This window comes from Drosophila biarmipes, chromosome 2L (assembly GCF_025231255.1).
Source record: "Drosophila biarmipes strain raj3 chromosome 2L, RU_DBia_V1.1, whole genome shotgun sequence".
In the NCBI taxonomy this organism is placed as follows: Eukaryota; Metazoa; Arthropoda; class Insecta; order Diptera; family Drosophilidae; genus Drosophila; species Drosophila biarmipes.
Genome location: NC_066612.1, coordinates 18,953,837 through 18,972,314, shown reverse-complemented (window position 1 = coordinate 18,972,314; position 18,478 = coordinate 18,953,837). Strand labels below are relative to the sequence as shown.

The 18,478-nt window shown below is 43.2% G+C and overlaps 3 protein-coding genes and 1 long non-coding RNA gene across 6 annotated transcripts; 2 read left to right on the top strand and 2 right to left on the bottom strand.

Annotated features, from left to right (window-relative positions):
* Nucleotides 1–3,450: 3,450 nt before the first annotated feature.
* On the bottom strand, nt 3,451–4,603 carry LOC108033475 (mitochondrial import inner membrane translocase subunit TIM50-A). The gene has a single exon (XM_017107813.3). It carries the CDS (start codon nt 4,555–4,557, stop codon nt 3,535–3,537), a length of 1,023 nt encoding a protein of 340 aa, XP_016963302.1. The 5' UTR covers nt 4,558–4,603; the 3' UTR covers nt 3,451–3,534.
* A 5,269-nt stretch (nt 4,604–9,872) lies between these two features.
* On the bottom strand, nt 9,873–11,878 carry LOC108033425 (RNA polymerase-associated protein RTF1 homolog). Its single transcript, XM_050885341.1, has 3 exons — nt 11,749–11,878; nt 10,343–11,620; nt 9,873–10,237 (listed from the first exon to the last, which is right to left on the bottom strand). Exons 2-3 carry the CDS (start codon nt 11,613–11,615, stop codon nt 10,176–10,178), a joined length of 1,335 nt encoding a protein of 444 aa, XP_050741298.1. The 5' UTR covers nt 11,616–11,620; nt 11,749–11,878; the 3' UTR covers nt 9,873–10,175.
* Nucleotides 11,879–15,359: 3,481 nt separating this feature from the next.
* LOC108033494 (uncharacterized) lies at nt 15,360–16,677 on the top strand. 3 transcript variants are annotated; one of them, XR_007763378.1, is made up of 5 exons: nt 15,360–15,477; nt 15,538–15,564; nt 15,625–15,745; nt 16,050–16,395; nt 16,454–16,677. It is a non-coding gene; the product is annotated as an uncharacterized LOC108033494 (long non-coding RNA). The 3 variants fall into 3 exon arrangements; XR_001768672.2 differs by having other exon boundaries at nt 15,371–15,564; XR_007763379.1 differs by having other exon boundaries at nt 15,377–15,564; nt 15,616–15,745.
* Nucleotides 16,678–16,848: 171 nt separating this feature from the next.
* Nucleotides 16,849–17,760, top strand: LOC108033511 (uncharacterized). Its single transcript, XM_017107855.3, has 2 exons — nt 16,849–17,000; nt 17,067–17,760. The coding sequence occupies exon 2, from the start codon at nt 17,069–17,071 to the stop codon at nt 17,621–17,623; it is 555 nt and encodes a 184-aa protein (XP_016963344.1). The 5' UTR covers nt 16,849–17,000; nt 17,067–17,068; the 3' UTR covers nt 17,624–17,760.
* The last annotated feature ends 718 nt before the right edge of the window (nt 17,761–18,478 follow it).

Here is an 18,478-nt window from a genome sequence, read left to right as displayed (position 1 = left end):
AGGCGGCCATTTAAATGGAATTAATGTTTTGCTTGAGCAATTGCCATACATTTGAGGCAAAATTTAGTCGCCTCCCGGATTTAATACTCCTGTTAGCTTTCCTGGTTTGTGTGTGGATTAATCCGGCTTACTTACTAAATCCATTCGTTTTAATGGGTGAGCAAAGGGATAAGCTTATACATTTCCGTATTCCAAAGGCAATATAGTTACCAAAACTATAGTTTTGTTGAGGTAAGGTTTCATTTACAATCAATACCTTGTATCTTGCGATTTTGAAGTTCCCTTTTAATCCATAAATAAAGGTTTTCCATACTTCAAAAAATTCAACAAGATGTTAAATTAAGTTTCAAGATGGTATCTCCCAATTTAGAACAGTATAATCAGTCCTTTGACTGAAAAATGTTCACAATCTCTTTATATGGGACGTAAAGTGTTGCGTACTAGTAGAACCAAGTGCATTCTATTAAAGCGCCCAGAAAATGCCACTTTGAGGGTCCATTTCGAAAATTAGTTGATCATAAATTAGCGTTAATTGCAAGCAGACGCATTCGCGGAAAATTGTAGAATTTTGATTTAGAAATACATTTTGCTGCTTTTTTGACTAATAAAGCCAAATGGTTGCAGTTGCAGTGGCCGCCTCCAAAATGGGCCCAAAGGGGGAGGGGCCGACACCGCAGGTACTCCTAATCTCGTGTATTCGCGATTATAAATTGTTGCGTACTTCATTCCGGCCAAAATAATAACATGAGTAATTAATTTAATGTGCCAACCGCAAGCCCACAAACAACGTGGTGGGATTGTGGGGCAAAAGGGGGTTGAAAGGGGACCAAAAAGGGGGGCGGGGGTGAGGTTGCAGTGGGTGCTGGGTGCAGTACAATGCGTAACAAATGAACTAATGTTTATTGCAATTGTCGCGTAAATTACAATGCATTGGCCATGCCAAAATCTATGCTGGGCCAGCTGCATTCAAAATCTGGCAAATGGCTGAAATTATTTTGGTCGCGGTCCGCTTGGAGCCCCCTGAAACCACCACCCCTTTCCCGCCACCCATGTGCACCAATTTCGAATGGAATGTATATTTAATTCGTACCTGTTTGAACGCCAGCCCCGCCTCGAACTGGAATAAAAGTCGATCTCACTTGTTGGCTGCCTTTTTGCCTCTTGTGCCCCCATTAATTTTATTATTTTTATTATTGCACGTTCGAATGTCCCTTGAAATAAATTCGTCCCTAGTTTATGGTGCGTGAATGAATGGATGAGTGCAGCAAAACATTCATTTCATTATTTGAATGTCGCATCCTGTCGGGGGCAAAATAGGGGGTGCTTGCAGTCTGGCTAGCAAATAAATTAACTTCGCCCGGAGTAGAATTAATTTTTATTTATTTTATGGCACTGCACAATTGGCTAATTGAATTGATAAGGAAGCGTTAATGGGTAAAGTGAGATTGGGTGAATCGAAGTGCACTATAAGACCAATTTCTTTGAGATTTGTTCTTCTAAAGTATCCTAATAAATAACAATTCTAAACTATATATTATCATTAGTGGCCTAGCCTAATCGGAAATGCTTAAGGCAGCTCTAAATTAACTTTAAGTAAGCTGTAATTTTCAGGAGCAGTTGACATTTTCTTAGGTTTCAAAACACCCTTGCCCCCAAAGGGTTCGTCTGGAGTTTTGTTTATACTGCCGTTTAATGACTCTTTGAACCTCTTTTGTTGTAACAAATTGCGTCTGCAAGTGCCTCACACACCCCGAGCCCGGACCCCCATAAAGAACACACACTGCCCGAGAAATTTGTCCGAGGGCCATTCCATCTGGTCCCCACTTTCCACTCGTTCGCTAACCGTCCCGAGCTCCTGATTCTCGTCCAGATTCTCGTCCTTGGTCGTTTACCGCATTGTAATGTCACTCCAACAAATCACACCAACTTGGACCATAAATTGTTTTTGTTAATTCCAATTAGGCAGCTTTCTCCTCACGCCTGGGTGGATGTTCTGCAGATATTTTTTACCAGCCCTGACGGCCGGAAAGTTGGCAATTGATTTTGCTGTCTTACAAACTACAGTACTATTGTTTTTTTTATAAATATTTAAATAAATCGAGCTGTAATTTAAAAAAACTTACGAACTTTTAAGAAAAACGTCCATAACTGGACGTAAAATTCATGGTGAAGTTTTTAAATGGTTACAATCGAAAAGCCGCCATTATTGGGGCTCTGCTTTATAGAAAAGTTGGTGGTAAACTACAAAATAAATATTTATTTAATACGTGGCAGATTGGAATTTAAACTATAGAAACTACATGGATAATGAGTTATAAACTATTAACATTTGAGTATTCTTACAACCTTTCCTTGCCATTTGGAATTCGGCGAGATTAAATAAGTTTCAGCCACTGCATACAGTGTGTATTCAATAAAATGATTTGTGTGATGCATAAAAAAGTACACATACCGAAATGGCGTTGGCTATTTATGCTCCAGCACATTGCAGCTGGTCTGCTAGAGGAGGAGGACGGGTCTCCTCCCACGGGCCAGTGGGTCCTCTTCGGACCCGGATCCTCCGGGGAGTGGCGGAGCTACTGCGCTGTTCGGAAAGGGAAGGGGAAGGGGGTCGCACCGACACTCGCCAACACTTTAGGGCGAGAATTTATGACTGCTTTTTTCAGCTGCAGGTATGCGCTTTTCCGGCCAAGCACTTAATTGATGTTGTGTCGCGTAAATTATAAACAAAACAAAAATTAAAGTGGACTCCACGCTGCTCCTTGGCTTTGGCTTTGCGCTCGGAAGCCTGGGAAGCCCCGCTGCCGGATGCGGAAATGCTTTCATTGCAAGTGGTGGTGGCGGTGGCGGAGATCCCATAAAAAGGCAACGCACCACCGAAGAGGCGCCCACACACGCTCCTCCAAGCCCACATCCCATCCTCACCGCCATCCCCGTCCCGGCCAAGTTGACCAAGGTGGTCAAGAGGCTAAGCAGGCCGCTGGGAGAGAGGTCAAGCACGAAAGTGGAGCTTCCCCCCAACAGGATGCCCTGCTGAACCCCCCTCCTCCTATTATCCACCAAGTTCGGTGCGCATAAATTTTCGCCTGTTTGCATCGCAAAGTGTCCTCGAAAATGGTGGTCTGGGCAGCTGGTGTGCGATCGTGGGACCATCCATGTGTGCCTCCGCTGTCTAATATGGTTTCCTCCACCGCCTGGCAGCCTCATAGGAACGCTGGCTGGTGTGGCAGTAACACCTTTCGATAATAATTATCTTATCAGGTGGTGCAAAGTGTTTTTAATTATGTGCACTTTACACGCGTTTATTTCTGCTGCCACTCGAAGGTTGTCGATTTTAATGAAGGCGGTGTTCGTTATTTAAAAGATAAATTAAAAAGTGTTCCTCTACCTTTCCAGCATCCCCCGCAGTATAAAATGACAAATGAGCTTAATAAAAAAGGCAATTACAAATATTATTTACAAGCTGAACACATATCAATATATTTAAAAGTTTTAAACCTTTTTTAGCTTGATTCACATAGGTACATCACAAAACTATGAGCCCCGCAAGGAGCGTCCCATTAGGGTTAGGTTCCACTGCCGTGGTCCAGTGGCGGAGGGCTGGATGTTCTCCTGGTTCTGCTCCTGCAGCCGGCGCTGGTTGTCCTTGAACTGCTCGATGGGATCCTCGAACTGGCGGTAGTACCGCAGCACCTCCCTCACGTCGGTCACCTGGTGCTCGGCCACCAATTGCAGGAAGGCCGTGAGATCAAAGAGCTGGACGTCGTCGTCGTTTCCCAGCCATTTTGTCATCACAAAGCTGTTATCCGGGTGAAGAGGTGTGGTATTCGGATCACAGTCCACCACAATCACGCGACTCAGATCCCGATTCAGGTAGTCCAGGTTCTTGGTATGCTGACCCTCCACCAAATCCGTGGCTCCCCTGACCAGCCGATAGCTGATATAGCCATAGGGATCCAGGGCATCGAGAAGTGGGAAGGCAGTCATGCCCTGCTCCGAGGTGTAGATTACGATCTCGAAGTTCCGACTGCACTGCTGCAGAAAGTAGTCCACCCCGGGTCGCTTCTTGAAACGCCAGCCCGTCTGATATGTCCAATCTGGATGGACCAGTATATCCTTTATCTCCAGGACTAGTGAGTAGGGGGGCTGTATATAGGGAGGTGGTAAAACATCCGGCAGCAGCTTCACCATCTGCGGCTCCTCCATCATCTTCTGGTAGTATTGCAGCGAGTGCCACATCCTCATCAGATACTGCCGGAACCAGGGCAGATGGCTGAACTCATCCTCTATGGGTCCGCGATGATCCTCCTCCGGCTTACCCAGTTCGTAGATGGCCCACAGCACACTGCTGAAGAGACTCCCCAGCACAATGCTGTATCCGTAGATCTTCCTGCTCCTTCTCAACTTGGGCCGCGGCGGGATCTCCTGGGGCTTCTGCACACATTGCCTGGCTGCATTCAACCATATCTTCTCACTGGGCCTCAGGAGAATCGCCTCCTTTTTGCCGCCGTAGGCAAGTGATTTGTGGAGACTTCCTATCCACAGAATTTTATTCATTCCTTACGCGACTAAATTTTTTTTTGACTAAAAACAAAAAGCCTGAATAGTCGATTCGGTACACATAAATATTATAAAAAGCTAAAAAATCCAATAAGGATGTTTCGAAGGTGAAAAAAATATGATTGGTTATCAGAAATTTTTACCTTTGTACAATTTCTATTCTCTTAGTATTCAAAATTGTGTTTATTTAAAAAATACAAAATTTTAAATGAAGCAACTCCTATGTAAGCAACCCTTGCCAAATAAATTCCATGACTTAAATGCTCTATGCAAATGCCTGGGCTTAACTCCGCAAATTGCATTGGCGTGGCTCCATCAGCCAGCCAAAATGGAAGGAGGAGGATGAGAAGGGGCGGATGCCAGGTGGGAGCTGGTCATCATCATTTAAATGCCGCATTATCAGTGGCCAGCAGCGGACTGGCCAGTCAGCTCGTCGAATTGTCATAAACAATCAAAATCCATTTAAAATTGTACATGCAATTTGGCCAGGTCCAGAGGAGGAGGCGCAGAAGGAGGAGGAGCAGAGGGAGTGGCAGAAGGACGAGCTGCCAGATGGCGACACCATCAACGCCTCGTCAAGTGTGTGGGTGGGTGGATGTTTGGGGCCGGTCCATTGGCTCGGCCCCATTCCACCCGCCACTTGTCAGCCAATGTGCCATGTCCTGGCATGTCCTGCGTTTTCGAGAATGTCGAGAGAGTGTGTGTGGATTGGACCGAGCTGAACTGAACTGGCCTGGCCCGGCCCGGCCATTTCCCGAGTCCTGGGCCTGTGTATCGTTGATATGATAATTGGCATGAGGTAATAATCCACTTGGATACGTTGACAATCGTTTATATCGCAATCAGTGTCATGCCGTCTGCTTCTGCTCGGCTCCGTATCCTGCAATCCAGTGTGTCCTGGCGGCATAAAGTATAATTTCCCAGCCATGTTCTCGTTGTCCTGGTCCGGTTCCTGCTGCTCCTGCTGCTCCTTCCATCGACTGGGCGACATATTAAATAACAATGAACTGCAATTGCCCAACGAGAGTCGTAATTCGTTTGTAATGCGTGCAGACGCACAGATTTTGAGTAGTCGCAGTCAGCAGCCGCATGTCCTTGCCAGGACTCCTCTTCCGTTTCCACTGCCACTTCCCCATTCTTTCCACATCCTGCATTCAGCACTCCCCGCTTCTTCGTTGTCACTGTTTTGTTTTATGTCCTCCACTGGCAATTGTCCTTCGCACTGCATATAATTCCTGATTTCCGAGTTTAACTCGTTGCCCAGTTAAATTTAATCACTTTTTGAAATCGGTTCGCTCTGATAGAGTATGTTATTGCAGCTCGGCGTTCGGGTTTCGAATGGAGTGGATGGCGAGACAAAGTCAATTTTGTGGAAATGACAAACCAACTCGGCAAACTCTAATAGAAAGGATTACATTCAGCAAATATTGCGGTCGGTAGTCTGAGCAACTGAGACTGCTTGGGTGGCTTAAAATGCGCCATTCGATGGTGTTATTACCAAAAAGTATTTTAAAAATGGTTTGCAAATCTAGTACCCTTCTGAAATGCTTCTTCAACATAACTATCATTTAAAAAAATTAAATTTAGATGAAAATGTAACGAATTTGAAACTAATTACCTATACTAAAACTTAAGTTATATATTTCTAAGGAAATAGATTTCTGCTAATTAATTCGATTCGAATAGGAATGTTTTTTGAGATCGCAAAGTGCAAAAGTGAAATGAAAACCCGAGCACGCCTGTATTTTGTGAATTTGTGTAAAAGTACTTATCAGTAACAAATAAGAATGTTCACTATTGCCATCCGAGAGAAGAAATACATATTGGAACATATACCTAAGGCGTGTCTGCCTGCTCCAATCACCTATCCGATTTCCACCAATTCCTTTTGTTTGTCGAAAAAATAACACTAAAATATTTTCCCCAGGCTGCAGATCCCGTCAGCACATCAACGGATTCTCGCAAGTGGTTTCCGCTCGATTCAATTGGTCGCAGTCCGAGGAGCCAGCCAGGTGGGGAAAGCACTTTCTCTTTTTCGGTCTCTTGGGCGTCGCATGCAAATGTTCTTTATGCGCTCGGAGTTCGGGGAGCTCGGAAGTTATGCAAGCGGTGTGGATTGCGTGTGCCCGACTCCTAAATCGCCGCTGAAAACCGCAAAAGCTGCGGAAATCCATGATGGGGATGCCGCCCAAGGTTTTTCGAGGGTAGGAGCATGTGCGATTTTAATTTTTAACAAGCCAGGTGCCTTGCGCCTGCTTTACATTCAAAGTCTTGACACTTTCCGGCCCTTCAGCCTGACGGAATCGCGGGGTCGCGGGCTCTCTGATGTTGAAAAACTAATTTTGATTTTAATTAAATATTTATGACTCGGCGTGAGGACTTCGGCAACCAGGGCTGTATGAAGAGAGTGGATATCCCCTAATAAAATAAGCAAATACCTGGCAAATAACTTCTGCTTATCAGTCAGAAAATTAGAGACTTATCCCCAGAGACTCGCCGACTCGCAGGTTGCGTGCCCAATTCGGTAAACAGAACCCTTCCCTCTTGCCAGCTCTAACTTTCCCCGGAATCAACTATGACCCAGAAGGGATGGGGATGTGGAACGGGTGGCTGCTGGGCCAGCTCGTTTATTCGATCAAAAGTTACGAGCTCATCTTAGATTGGACATTAAATGGACACTAAAATATTTTCCATCTGCACGCAGGGCTCGGAAAGAGCCCGAAACAGGGTTGGAACAGGCGAAATAAATGTCATGAAACAACTCATTGACAGGCACATAAGGACACTGGTTTTATGGTCCACAGATATGACCAAAATATATGATTACCATGTGTCCGGCAGCATGCAAGCTCGTAAATAGGCATTTTCCCTGCTTTAGTTCTCACGGACACATCATGTCCCACCATCCCCATATACCTACGGCTGTTTCCCCCTCCTTTCTTGACCCCTGCCCCTATACTTGCCCCCTCCCAGGACTTTCGTTGGTTATTTAGCGAGTGATCCAGGTGGGACTGCCCTGCCGACTGTCACAGGCCGAGGTCCAGTCGTAAAAATCAAAATAAAATGAAACTTATGCGTGATGTTTGGGGCTCTGGTCGCATTGGATTTTTGTTAGCCTTTCTCTACGTTTTTATGCCCGGGGTCACTCGCCCGCCTTACTAATGATGGGTTTTACATTTAAATGAAATCCACTGAATGGCCCCGGGCCCTAAGACAGCAGGTTGACTTAAATGGCGGATCTAATACAGTTGGCATACTTATAAGTTCTGTATTACAGAGCGGCACAGTACTTTTGGAAAATATAATAGATAAGCGTTATTGCCCAGGTTCAATTGAAATGTCATTAAAGGAGTAAGGGACAATGGACTAACCATACTGTTATAACAAGACAAGGTTTAAATATGCTTCAACTTTATGATGAATATTTTAACCCATTATTATTACTGAAGTTGGATGCACAAACCAACATTTTTCGTAATTTTCTTCCTATAGCAATGAAATAATCTGAGCTAATTTCTGAATAAAAAAGAATATATCTATAAACTTATGCTAAACTCCGTTAAATAACGCAATTCGTGATACCCTACTTAAGAATGCACCCTAACTCTAGCCCCCTAGTACAAAGAAATGTGCCTCATTGTTCGATTTATGGAAACCAGATTTCGGCCGACATTTGCTTGCAAATTAACCAATGAAAACATTGCCATGCCGGCAAACGGGGATTCTATCGCGTGTCAAAGATCTACAAAACAGCTCCGATGGCCAGGACGAGGCCAGGGCCTGGCGTGAATGATGCCCCACAGCTGGTCCGATGTTCCGGGGGTCCTACGACCGGGCCTCTTCATTTTCGTATAAATTCGACATTTATGCAGTCGCAGCCCTGAGTGTATGCTGATTTCATCTCATCTCGTTGGGGCGTTACGTGAGCTGATTACGTTAGTCACGCGCGGTGGCCGAGGGTGAGGCATTCGTGGGATTCGCAGGATTGGTGGTGCTCGTGAATGGGTGGCTGTATTGGCAGCAGTGACCAGCAGAGTTGCCGGGTCAGCTAGCGAAAATCCAGCATTTTCCAGGGCTTTACCTTTTGTATGTTCTCTGGTTAGCTAGAGTCTTTCTAGATTATGTTTTGTTACAAAAGTTACAAAAAGGATGACCAAAAAATATTTTAAAAAAACTATTTTTTAATTCATACATCCAGCTTTATTTCCCATCTTGCAACCAAGAGCTCCCATCAAAAATGTACCCAAAATTTATCAAAGCTACGCTTTAAATTTAAATTAAAATTATTTAACATTAAACTTTTAAAATGTAAGCCAAGCACCCAAGTTTCCTGTTGCTGCTAAAATATTAAATCACAAATATTTTACTTTACCTTCTACCTTAAAAACAACCCATTTTCTTGAACTAAAGAGTGAGCCAATGTCAATTCAACCTAGGTTTGCGAGACTATTTTCGTCCCGAAAAATAAAATAAAGAACAAATTCTTCTTCATTTCGAGAATACTTTCTTCTAGAATTTGAGAAAGCTTCTTCTGAAATACATATTGTAAATATTACTTAATATTCAAGTTCTGAGAAACTTCTGAGAGACCGGCAACACCGATGGCCAGGACGCAGATCCTTTCTCCAGCTCATTTCGGCAAAGTGAAATTGTGCCAACTTGCGACTTGATGAGAATTTCATTCGGTGCGGGATTTTATGACTCTGGCGGGAGGCAGGAGTCGGAGAAGCAGGGGTCTGCCAGAAGTGTTGGGTCTAGGAGTTCCACTAAATGATTTTGCATTATTTGTCGATTCCAGTGCTTGTGGCTTCGTTGGCTCTCTGGCTCGTTGGCTGCCATAAAAAGTCAATGCATGCGAAATGTTTGCGTGACACGCTCGAACTAGTCTCCCGAATTCGGGATTCGGTTTCTTAGCCAGTTCCAGTTGGTTTATTTGTTTATTCATCGAATGGGGCGAATCGTAAAAATTATGTTGATGACTCATCAGTAAATGGCATTTATTTTATTGCCGCTCGACTGGCCCTTTGTCACCTTTGTGGCCGTGGGCACATCTTCAATTATGACCCAGCCCCCACAGACGATTCCAATTCGACTTGATGCCCAGACTACGAATGAGTTTCTATTTGTATTATTAATGACTTAGTCGCTCCATCATCCGGCGACGTTGCCACCACCAGATGACCAATTATTGATCAAGGTACGAATTCAGAGTTTGGGACGAGTTAGCCCTAAAGAGGTTGCAATTACATGATACCGATAGCAGTGATTTTTTCAATGGCATTTATAATTGGATTAAATAAAACTCCATTACATTTTTATTTATGGGATCACCATGATTTTATTTATGGGATCACCATGATTTTATTTTTGGGATCACCATTGGTATTACATTTGGGATCACCTTAGATTCTATATTTGGGATCACCATCGATTTTATTTTCGGGATCACCACTGGTATTACATTTGGGATCACCATTGATTTTATTTCCGGGATCTCCAGTTGTGTTGGCTTAATAGCATAAATTCCAGATATAAGTATTGTTGGCTAGTTAAGTTCAAACGAGCTTGCAGGGAAGTATTACACCCGTATATCCGATGCTAACTTCGATGGTCTTTCACATCATATCGTCCCTGCGCCCTTTGAACGTGACACCCGGGAATAATTTTTTTAACGGAGCTGTAAGAAAAGTACATTAGATATATAAGGACCCCGGGACTCTCTAGAATCTCAGCAACCATACGAACAGACTTCATAGGGTCGGAAAGGCTTTCTTTTACTCACTTAGTCCCTTTAAATCCAATTTTAGATGGTAGTTGGATTGCTTCTCCTCCTGTTCGCTTTCGTCAGTGTGCACTTCGTTGTACACTGGACGAGCAACTTCTTTCCCGTCCTCAGATTCGGGATCAGAATCCATGCGACCACGACAAGCCACGGCACTCCTTCTATACTTCCTACGCATATACTGCTCTAGATCGGGCTCATTCGACTTAGGGACCCGACCCGAAAAGGACCTCTTCCTACCCGATGGGCCGGCCAAGACTTGCCGGCTAAAAGTGGGCTCGACCGCTGCTCGCAGTCTACCTGAATTCCGGCTTCGAAATACCCGGGTACCCTTGTCCACGGCTCGGGACTTCTTATCGAGCTTATCGATTTGTTTCTCCAGTTCCTCAACCTTTTCCATATTATTCATGCACAGTGCCATATCGCGTTCCATATAGAAACGTACTTTCTTATGAGCGGTCTTTTGATTTTGACCATCCATCCCCTTGGCTCGAATTAGATCTTCGACATCGGATTCGGAGAATGTGTACGCCGAGGTCTTCTCCATTTCCAGCTCCTTCTTTGCGATCTTATAAAGAGTGGGAGGCAGCCTTCCAGCGCGCCGATTGGTTTCATACCACTTGTAAAACTCCTTTGCCGAGATCGGCTGATTGGAAATCAAGTTCATGCTGGAGCTATGTTCCTCGGAGCCATGCTTCAGGCAGAGCGTTATTTTGGTGGGCTTAATGCCCATTTTATAAGCGTTCTGGGTCTGAGAATGACCCACAATCTCAAAGATTTTACCATTGAGTCGTATGAAGCAACCGACTACAGTCTCCTTGAACATTGGTTTGTCGAGGATACTCTCCAGGTAGTTTCGGGTTAGGACCGCCCGATTAAGCTGATCCCGGGTGGACACTCGTGGCTCGTCATCTTCTCTGGGATACTCCCCCTCACTGCTGGTCGACGAGGTTGAGCGAGAAAAGGACTGGTTCGATTTCTTGTCCATAGATTGCTCCCTAACGGATTTGAAAGGGTCGAAGACACGCCCTCCTGGGCCACGAGACCGCTGGTCATCCAAGTTCTGGCGCCTAGTTGGCGGGCGCTCTTCCCAATCAAGTGGGTCCGTCGACATGCGGCGGTTCATCCTTCCGCGGTTGCTGTATTCGTCCGGAGAGTCCTCCCTCTGATATCGCCTATTACCATACTTCTCTTCGAGACGAGACACATGGGAATCCAGCGGAGCTCCAATGGTCATCCTTCGCGTTTTGATTTTGCTCCTACAAGTCGCCATTTTCTCTAATATAAATAACAAAAAAAAAAAACAAATTATTAAAACACTTCTTTAGAGCCGCAATCTGAATAAAATTCAGGTAAATTTTATATTTTTTTTAATAAAAAAAATTTTGTTTTAATAATTTAACTACTTTTTAAGATCTTATTGTCCGAATAATTCCAATGATTTGATATTTTTTTTTGATGTTTTAGTTTAAATACTTTTTGAATGCTTTCTTAGTTGTGCTCTGTAGCTCTGCTGAACAGTAACTAATATTTCGGTCGTCCTGTTTCATTGGGTCAATTTTTTTGGCAAATACATTCATTTCACAGCACACTTCGTTAAGAAAAAAATTGTATTGTGTGTTTCATACACACAAAAAAATTTGTTTTTGAAATCAGCATAAAAAGTTTGTAATATTCTATTTAATTTTTTTTTATATATATATTTTTGGTCATTAAATAGAAATAAACGAATAAAGTAGTAGAAAACTAGGTAAAAAATGTGTTTATGTGCTTAGATGTATTTTATTTTTTGGAAAAATTATTGTTGTAAAACTAGTAGAAAAACTCTTAAATTGGTTTATTTGACGGCTATTTAAAAAGTAACACCACAATAATTTTCATAAAATAACTGTTTTCCCACAGACCTTGTTCGATTCCCAGCGCGGAAAAGAAAAAAAAAGAACTAAATATAAAATAATTACAAAAAATTAAATTTTTATGAAATTGGATTTCGAGCTTTTTTTTGTTTATCTAATACTTTGAAAAATAGTTTTTATTACTTTTAAAAAGCTAAGAACAACGTGATTCAATGGAAAGCAGTAGCAAAATTGTGCCACAGAAGCCATAATTCATTTGCTGCTTAAGCTCGTCCATATGTTTGCTTTTTCCAGTCTCAGTCCGAACTGCCATCAGAATCAAAGCCGTAAGCCCGCAGCAAATGAAAGCTGCACTCGAGGAGGAGGCGGATGCCAGGACTGGGTGTGCCGCAGGAATGGGAGTACGGATCGAAATCGGAATCGGGATAGGAACAGGACTAGAAACTGTGGCTGACCACAATTTCACGTTTGCCTAGCCGTGAACACGTTCAACATGAACGGCGATTAGTTGCATTTGTTTACGAGTATGGATTTCGGATTTGTCTCCGGCTGTGCCAGGTCGCTCCACCGGCCACCATTTGCCACGACGTCGTAATGGCCCAGCCAGCGGTAACTTATTGCATCGTGGCGTGCGAGTGGCCATCTGCCCATCAGACAATTGGATGAGTCCGGATGGAGATGTGCCGCAAATCGGAAGAAAAATATCGAAATAAAACGGAGTAATTATGCTAGTAATACAACGAACTAGGCAAATTTTCAAAAGAAAAGGGCCGTTTTCCCGAGTGCCCATCAGACAATTGGATGAGTCCGGATGGAGATGTGCCGCAAATCGGAAGAAAAATATCGAAATAAAACGGAGTAATTATGCTAGTAATACAACGAACTAGGCAAATTTTCAAAAGAAAAGGGCCGTTTTCCCGAGTGCCCATCAGACAATTGGATGAGTCCGGATGGAGATGTGCCGCAAATCGGAAGAAAAATATCGAAATAAAACGGAGTAATTATGCTAGTAATACAACGAACTAGGCAAATTTTCAAAAGAAAAGGGCCGTTTTCCCGAGTGCCCATCAGACAATTGGATGAGTCCGGATGGAGATGTGCCGCAAATCGGAAGAAAAATATCGAAAAAAAACGGAGTAATTATGCTAGTAATACAACGAACTAGGCAAATTTTCAAAAGAAAAGGGCCGTTTTCCCGAGTGCCAGTTAGATGTCTGATAAAGCTTACCACCAGAAGATCTTCCTTAAAAAATTAAGAAACAGAAATTTCCCTTACAGGCATTTTATGTGCCTGAAATATGTTAACCTGGACTCACGAAATCGAGCGAAAATAGTAATATTTACTTGGAAAAAAGTATACTTTTACACCACATAATATATCTTACTTCCTAAAACATTCACTGTTTAAACGTTTCGAAATCAACCCGACTTTTTCCCATCTCTAGCTCCGGTTCAGGTGGGGACCTCTCGACCCTCTCGATATGGATGTGATTTTGTTTTCTTTGCAAGTTTATCCACATTGTAAAGTAGACATTATGTTGATGTCCGGCTGAGATCCTGGTCAGCTCAGGTCCACTGGGCCTGGGCTCATATCGCACTTGGGACATCTGCCGACGGTGGCGATAATATCCCTGAAATTATTTTCAGTTGCTCGTACATTGGTTGGCCGTCCCGGTCTTGCCCTTTGTTTTATTGTTATTGTTTCGCTGCTCGGGCCCTGCGATGCCATGCCACGGTCGTTGCCAACTCCATGACCATCTCCCTGTCGCAGGCTCGCATCCAATCCCAGCCAGGACACATTAGTGGAAGATGGACATTTCGGAGCTGTGGGTCTCCGGCTAAAGTTATTACACGTTATGTCTCGCTTTTTCCGAAAGCTGTGCCACTTGCAATTATACACTTACTCTGCAGCATTGCTTTTTGGCCGGGCTCGGCTTGGGTTGTCGGTGGGGTTGTGTGTATGTGATTTTCGCATATTGGCGCTGCAAACTAATGGCTTCACTAACGGTTGTAACCGTTGTCCTTAATGGCATCCTTTTGGGCATCACGCGCATCCCGTTTCACCGATTTGTTTTGTCTGTCCCACATTCCCCCGTCCGAGGTCCATTGGTCATGGGCTTAGTGTCTATGATGGAATGAAGAGATATGTAGCTTTGCCGTCGCCCGTCCTCTTCATTTTCCTTGGCTCAGTGCATTTGTGTAATTAGAGTAGAATACTTAAAATTAAAATTAAAAAAGGGTAACCCAACTAGAACTCAAACTTATATAGAGATATAGAGATGTTTTAATTTTCCCCTATTCGATTTTTAACTTTTTATAGGGGTACTGCCCTTTAAACTCGTACCTACACATCCAACTTCCACCATTCTGTCCACACATCTTGACCAAGCTCGTTGCGGTCAAAATAAAATCGTACAAATTTATTGTTAATAGAAAAAGGGATCGAGCGGATGAGGCACGCACATTAAACCCTTCTCCATGGCCAGATTGCTGAAAATTCCCTAACTTTCGGGGTTGGTGGCGCCCAAAGGGGTTGGTGTCGATGCCTATCTGGTCATCGCCAGAGCCCCGTGGACACTGGACACTCGTAAACATCTCGAATCATACGATATCGAAAAATAATCTCACAACGGAAATGGCATATTTAAAAGGCCAAAGGATTGCTGCGATTTAACTTATAAAATCGAAGAGGCGACTCCAATGCCCAGGAGGTCCAACAACCCGGGATAGTGGCGAAATCTCATCTCCTGCCTGCCTTACGCCCACCTCCCGTCCTCCCATTTTCCCCCAGCGACGGGAAACAGCGTCTTCGGGCACTTTTTGGGGGATTTTTAGTGTTTATTGCCTTAGATTAGTTTGTTTATTGTAATCCTCGTTATAAATTAAGCAAAACTTGCGCTTAAAAACTCATTGGCAGCGGGGGCCAGCAAGGGTTGCGCCACCCCCGGTGGCACTCGAGGAGTCCTCCAGATGTGCTGGGCCATATTCATTTGCCGCATATTTCCCCGAAGGCGTTGGGCGAACTTGGAGCAGATAATTGCTCCAAATGGTTTACGACCGCAGCCGATAATAGCTGCATTTGGAGCTGGATTTAAACAACACAAATTTAATTTACTTATTATCACAAGCTTCTTTAAAAAAACACTTTCTCTGATTATTTTATCAAATTTAAAATGATTTCAAATGTAAAAAATTTGTTGAACATGTTTGTTATAAAAAATCTTGATCCTTCAGTATTTTAATAATATCAGGGACATACGTTTTTCAATTGGAATATTGGTAACAGAAACAGAACAAAATAATATGCAAATCGGCTGAATAATCAAGCCTTACCTTCAGCTAAATTAGAACTGGCTCTCCCTGCAGGTAAATATAAAAACCCGCCTCGTATTTCGTAATATTCCACATCTATTTGAGTGTCCGCAGCTGTTGTGCCGCCCCATTCAATTCGCTCCGGCAACGGAGATTTTCCATATTGTTATCAGCGGTGGCGGCTGTTCAATAAGGCAAGGAAAACCTAATAAGGAAAGGAAAACCATACACACAGGTGGGGAGGGAAAATATGGCCCAACATAAGCAAACACTTTCAGGTGATGCCTGCGGAACACTCGCTGCTTTTATTCTTATTTTTGGTGAAATGACAAAACTCCATTAAGAATTACGTTACGATTACATTACGTTGGCCCCCTTTATTGCATTTCCGATTCCGTTTTCCCTGTGCTTGGTATTCAGCTGGGCTTCCATTCGAGGGAGTGAGAGTTAGCGCGCTTCTAATTGCATTTTAAAATTGCGACACCATAAAATGTGCTTACGGTATAAATAATTATAACGGCATTTGTCGCAACAAACAGCGGAGCCCAACTGGAACCGCTCCTCCATGGCCCACGACAGGAGCCCATCCGGATCCGGGGATCGGGGATCCGAGTGGAAAGCCAAAGCCGGAGTGGCAATGATTTCGAGTGTCAGGGGCTGGGGTTGCGGGTTGGGGGACAGTGAGGGCCAGGGATGATATTGCGAATACGACGAGTGTGCCGAGGACACTGGCATGCAGTCAGTTGGTGTCGCATCTCCTGGATATTGCATGAGTTCCCTGAGTACGCCGCCATCTGAATTTCCATTTGCCAGGACAGGCAGCCCCGTTTCCGTGCGGCAACAATACTACTGCGACTACGACTACGACGACGTCATGCGATTAACGTGAGCTGCATATTTTCAGCTAATTTTCTAATTAAAATGGTATTTATGCATTTTTCAGCCGGCTGGATTAAACATTCAGTGCTAAGGAGGCAGAAACCAGACAATAGCAAGGACACTACTCGACATGGCTGGTTTTTACACCCAAACAGAACAATGGAGCAGGGATTAAGGTATCCTTTAAAATATTGGCATTATAAATTTGCTTATAAATTTGGGATCACTAAAGTTGTTATTGGAACACCATTTAATTACCTAAAGTCAAAATTAAATGTAGATATTGGATTTAAAGTTTTCTTCGAAAGAATAACCTTGTATTTGAATACTTTTTTAATACAACTCTAGATACCTTATTGTGGCCCTTTTTCATATAATCAAAAATGTATTATTTCATGTATATATTTAAATTACAAATAAAATTTTTATTATATCAATATGTTTGGATAAAGTCAAAAAATGTCCAACTTAATGACCCAGCAAGCTTATTAAATTGCGTCAAATTCTTTACTTAAGTCAGTGGTCCTTACAAAATTCGATGTGTACCAAAATTGTTGTAAAATTGTAGTTCTCTTTTTCTCACTCAAGTCTTTTTGTTTTCCATTTTCGTGGTAAGTTGAGAAAGTTATTTATACACAAAGGTAATTGTGGATATTTGAATGGTGCGCCCTCAACAGAAATGACCAGTCCGCACCCTATTTTACTGGCCTGTTTTGTGCACTTGGTGCTGCATACAACGCTCTTCATACAGCTGGATCCGGATACTTTTAATGACACCCCCATCCTGGGCAGCCAGATATTCTATCTGTCGGTGATGGATCTGCTGTGCGACTGCGAGGTGATTCCAGGCCACTGGAACGGCGTACCTCCATGGGGCAGGTTTATCCTGGAGACCTTCGTCGCCTTCCTAATTGGCGAATTTTCCATGATGCTGGTGTGGCTCTCCATGGAGAAGTTTCTCGTCGAGCTCCTCAAATGGACGACTCTGCGTCACCACTCCAAATTATTGGTTCTGGAGATCAGCACGGTGGCTCTCGGCACTATCTTCTCGCTGCTAGTGGCTGCGATGACAAATCGAACGGCCAGAATGCAAAAAATAGGAAGCAATGTCTGGGGCACTATCATACAGTATAGATGGGATCTGTGGGGAAAAAAAGAGAAAACCGTCGAATGTGATTCATTTATCAAGCGTAGAGTTTCGACGGTTTTGAATAAGCGTTTTCACAATATCTGAATTTGTTCTGAGAAGCATTTATAAACCAATTCCTTCTCTGTACCTTCGTAAATTTGGCATACCATTTATATCTACTATATGCATAAGTGTACACTCTGGTACTTATTAAAAGCAATAATTTGTAATTTATTAAACATTATACTTTGAAAAAAGTTGGAAAGGGGTTTATGCATTGTAACCAAATTTCTTTGTATCTTTATAAACTTAGCATTTCAGAACTGTTAAACAAGTAGTTTTACTTGACCAAAATTTTACTGACGACATTTACGAAACAAATTCAAAATCGACTATCATACACCCCACACTCAGCTTAAGGGAGCAAAATGAAATGGAGAGAAATGAAAGCAAAAAAATATTGACGCTAAGCCCAGGAATCTGCATGCTAATTCTGAGTCTTTTATATCTGTTAGATTCCGAGATCTCACCCTTCAACGGACGGACGGACAAACCGACTCGGCAAGTGATCCTGATCAAGAATATATAAACTTTTTGGGGTCGGTAACCCTTCCTTTATCTATTACATACTTTCCGACGAGTCTAGTAAGCCCCTTTACCCAACGGGTAACGGGTATAATTAGATCAATTTCCTGCTTTTCTTTATAATTTACGAACAATTTAAGTTCCACCATAACTATCATATTTTATGAAGCTCTTCTCTGCAGACTTTGATACGCTCCTTGAAGAGGCGAGCTTGTTGCCCGCACACTTGACAAGGATAATGCATTGGACAGCTGGCTGTCCTGGCTGCTGGAAGAGCAGTCAAACGCAGCTTGCACCGCACTTGGATGTCGCATAAATTTGAGAGCAGACCAGGACATATTGTGCTAGAGCAAAGAAGACCAGTCAGAAGCTACT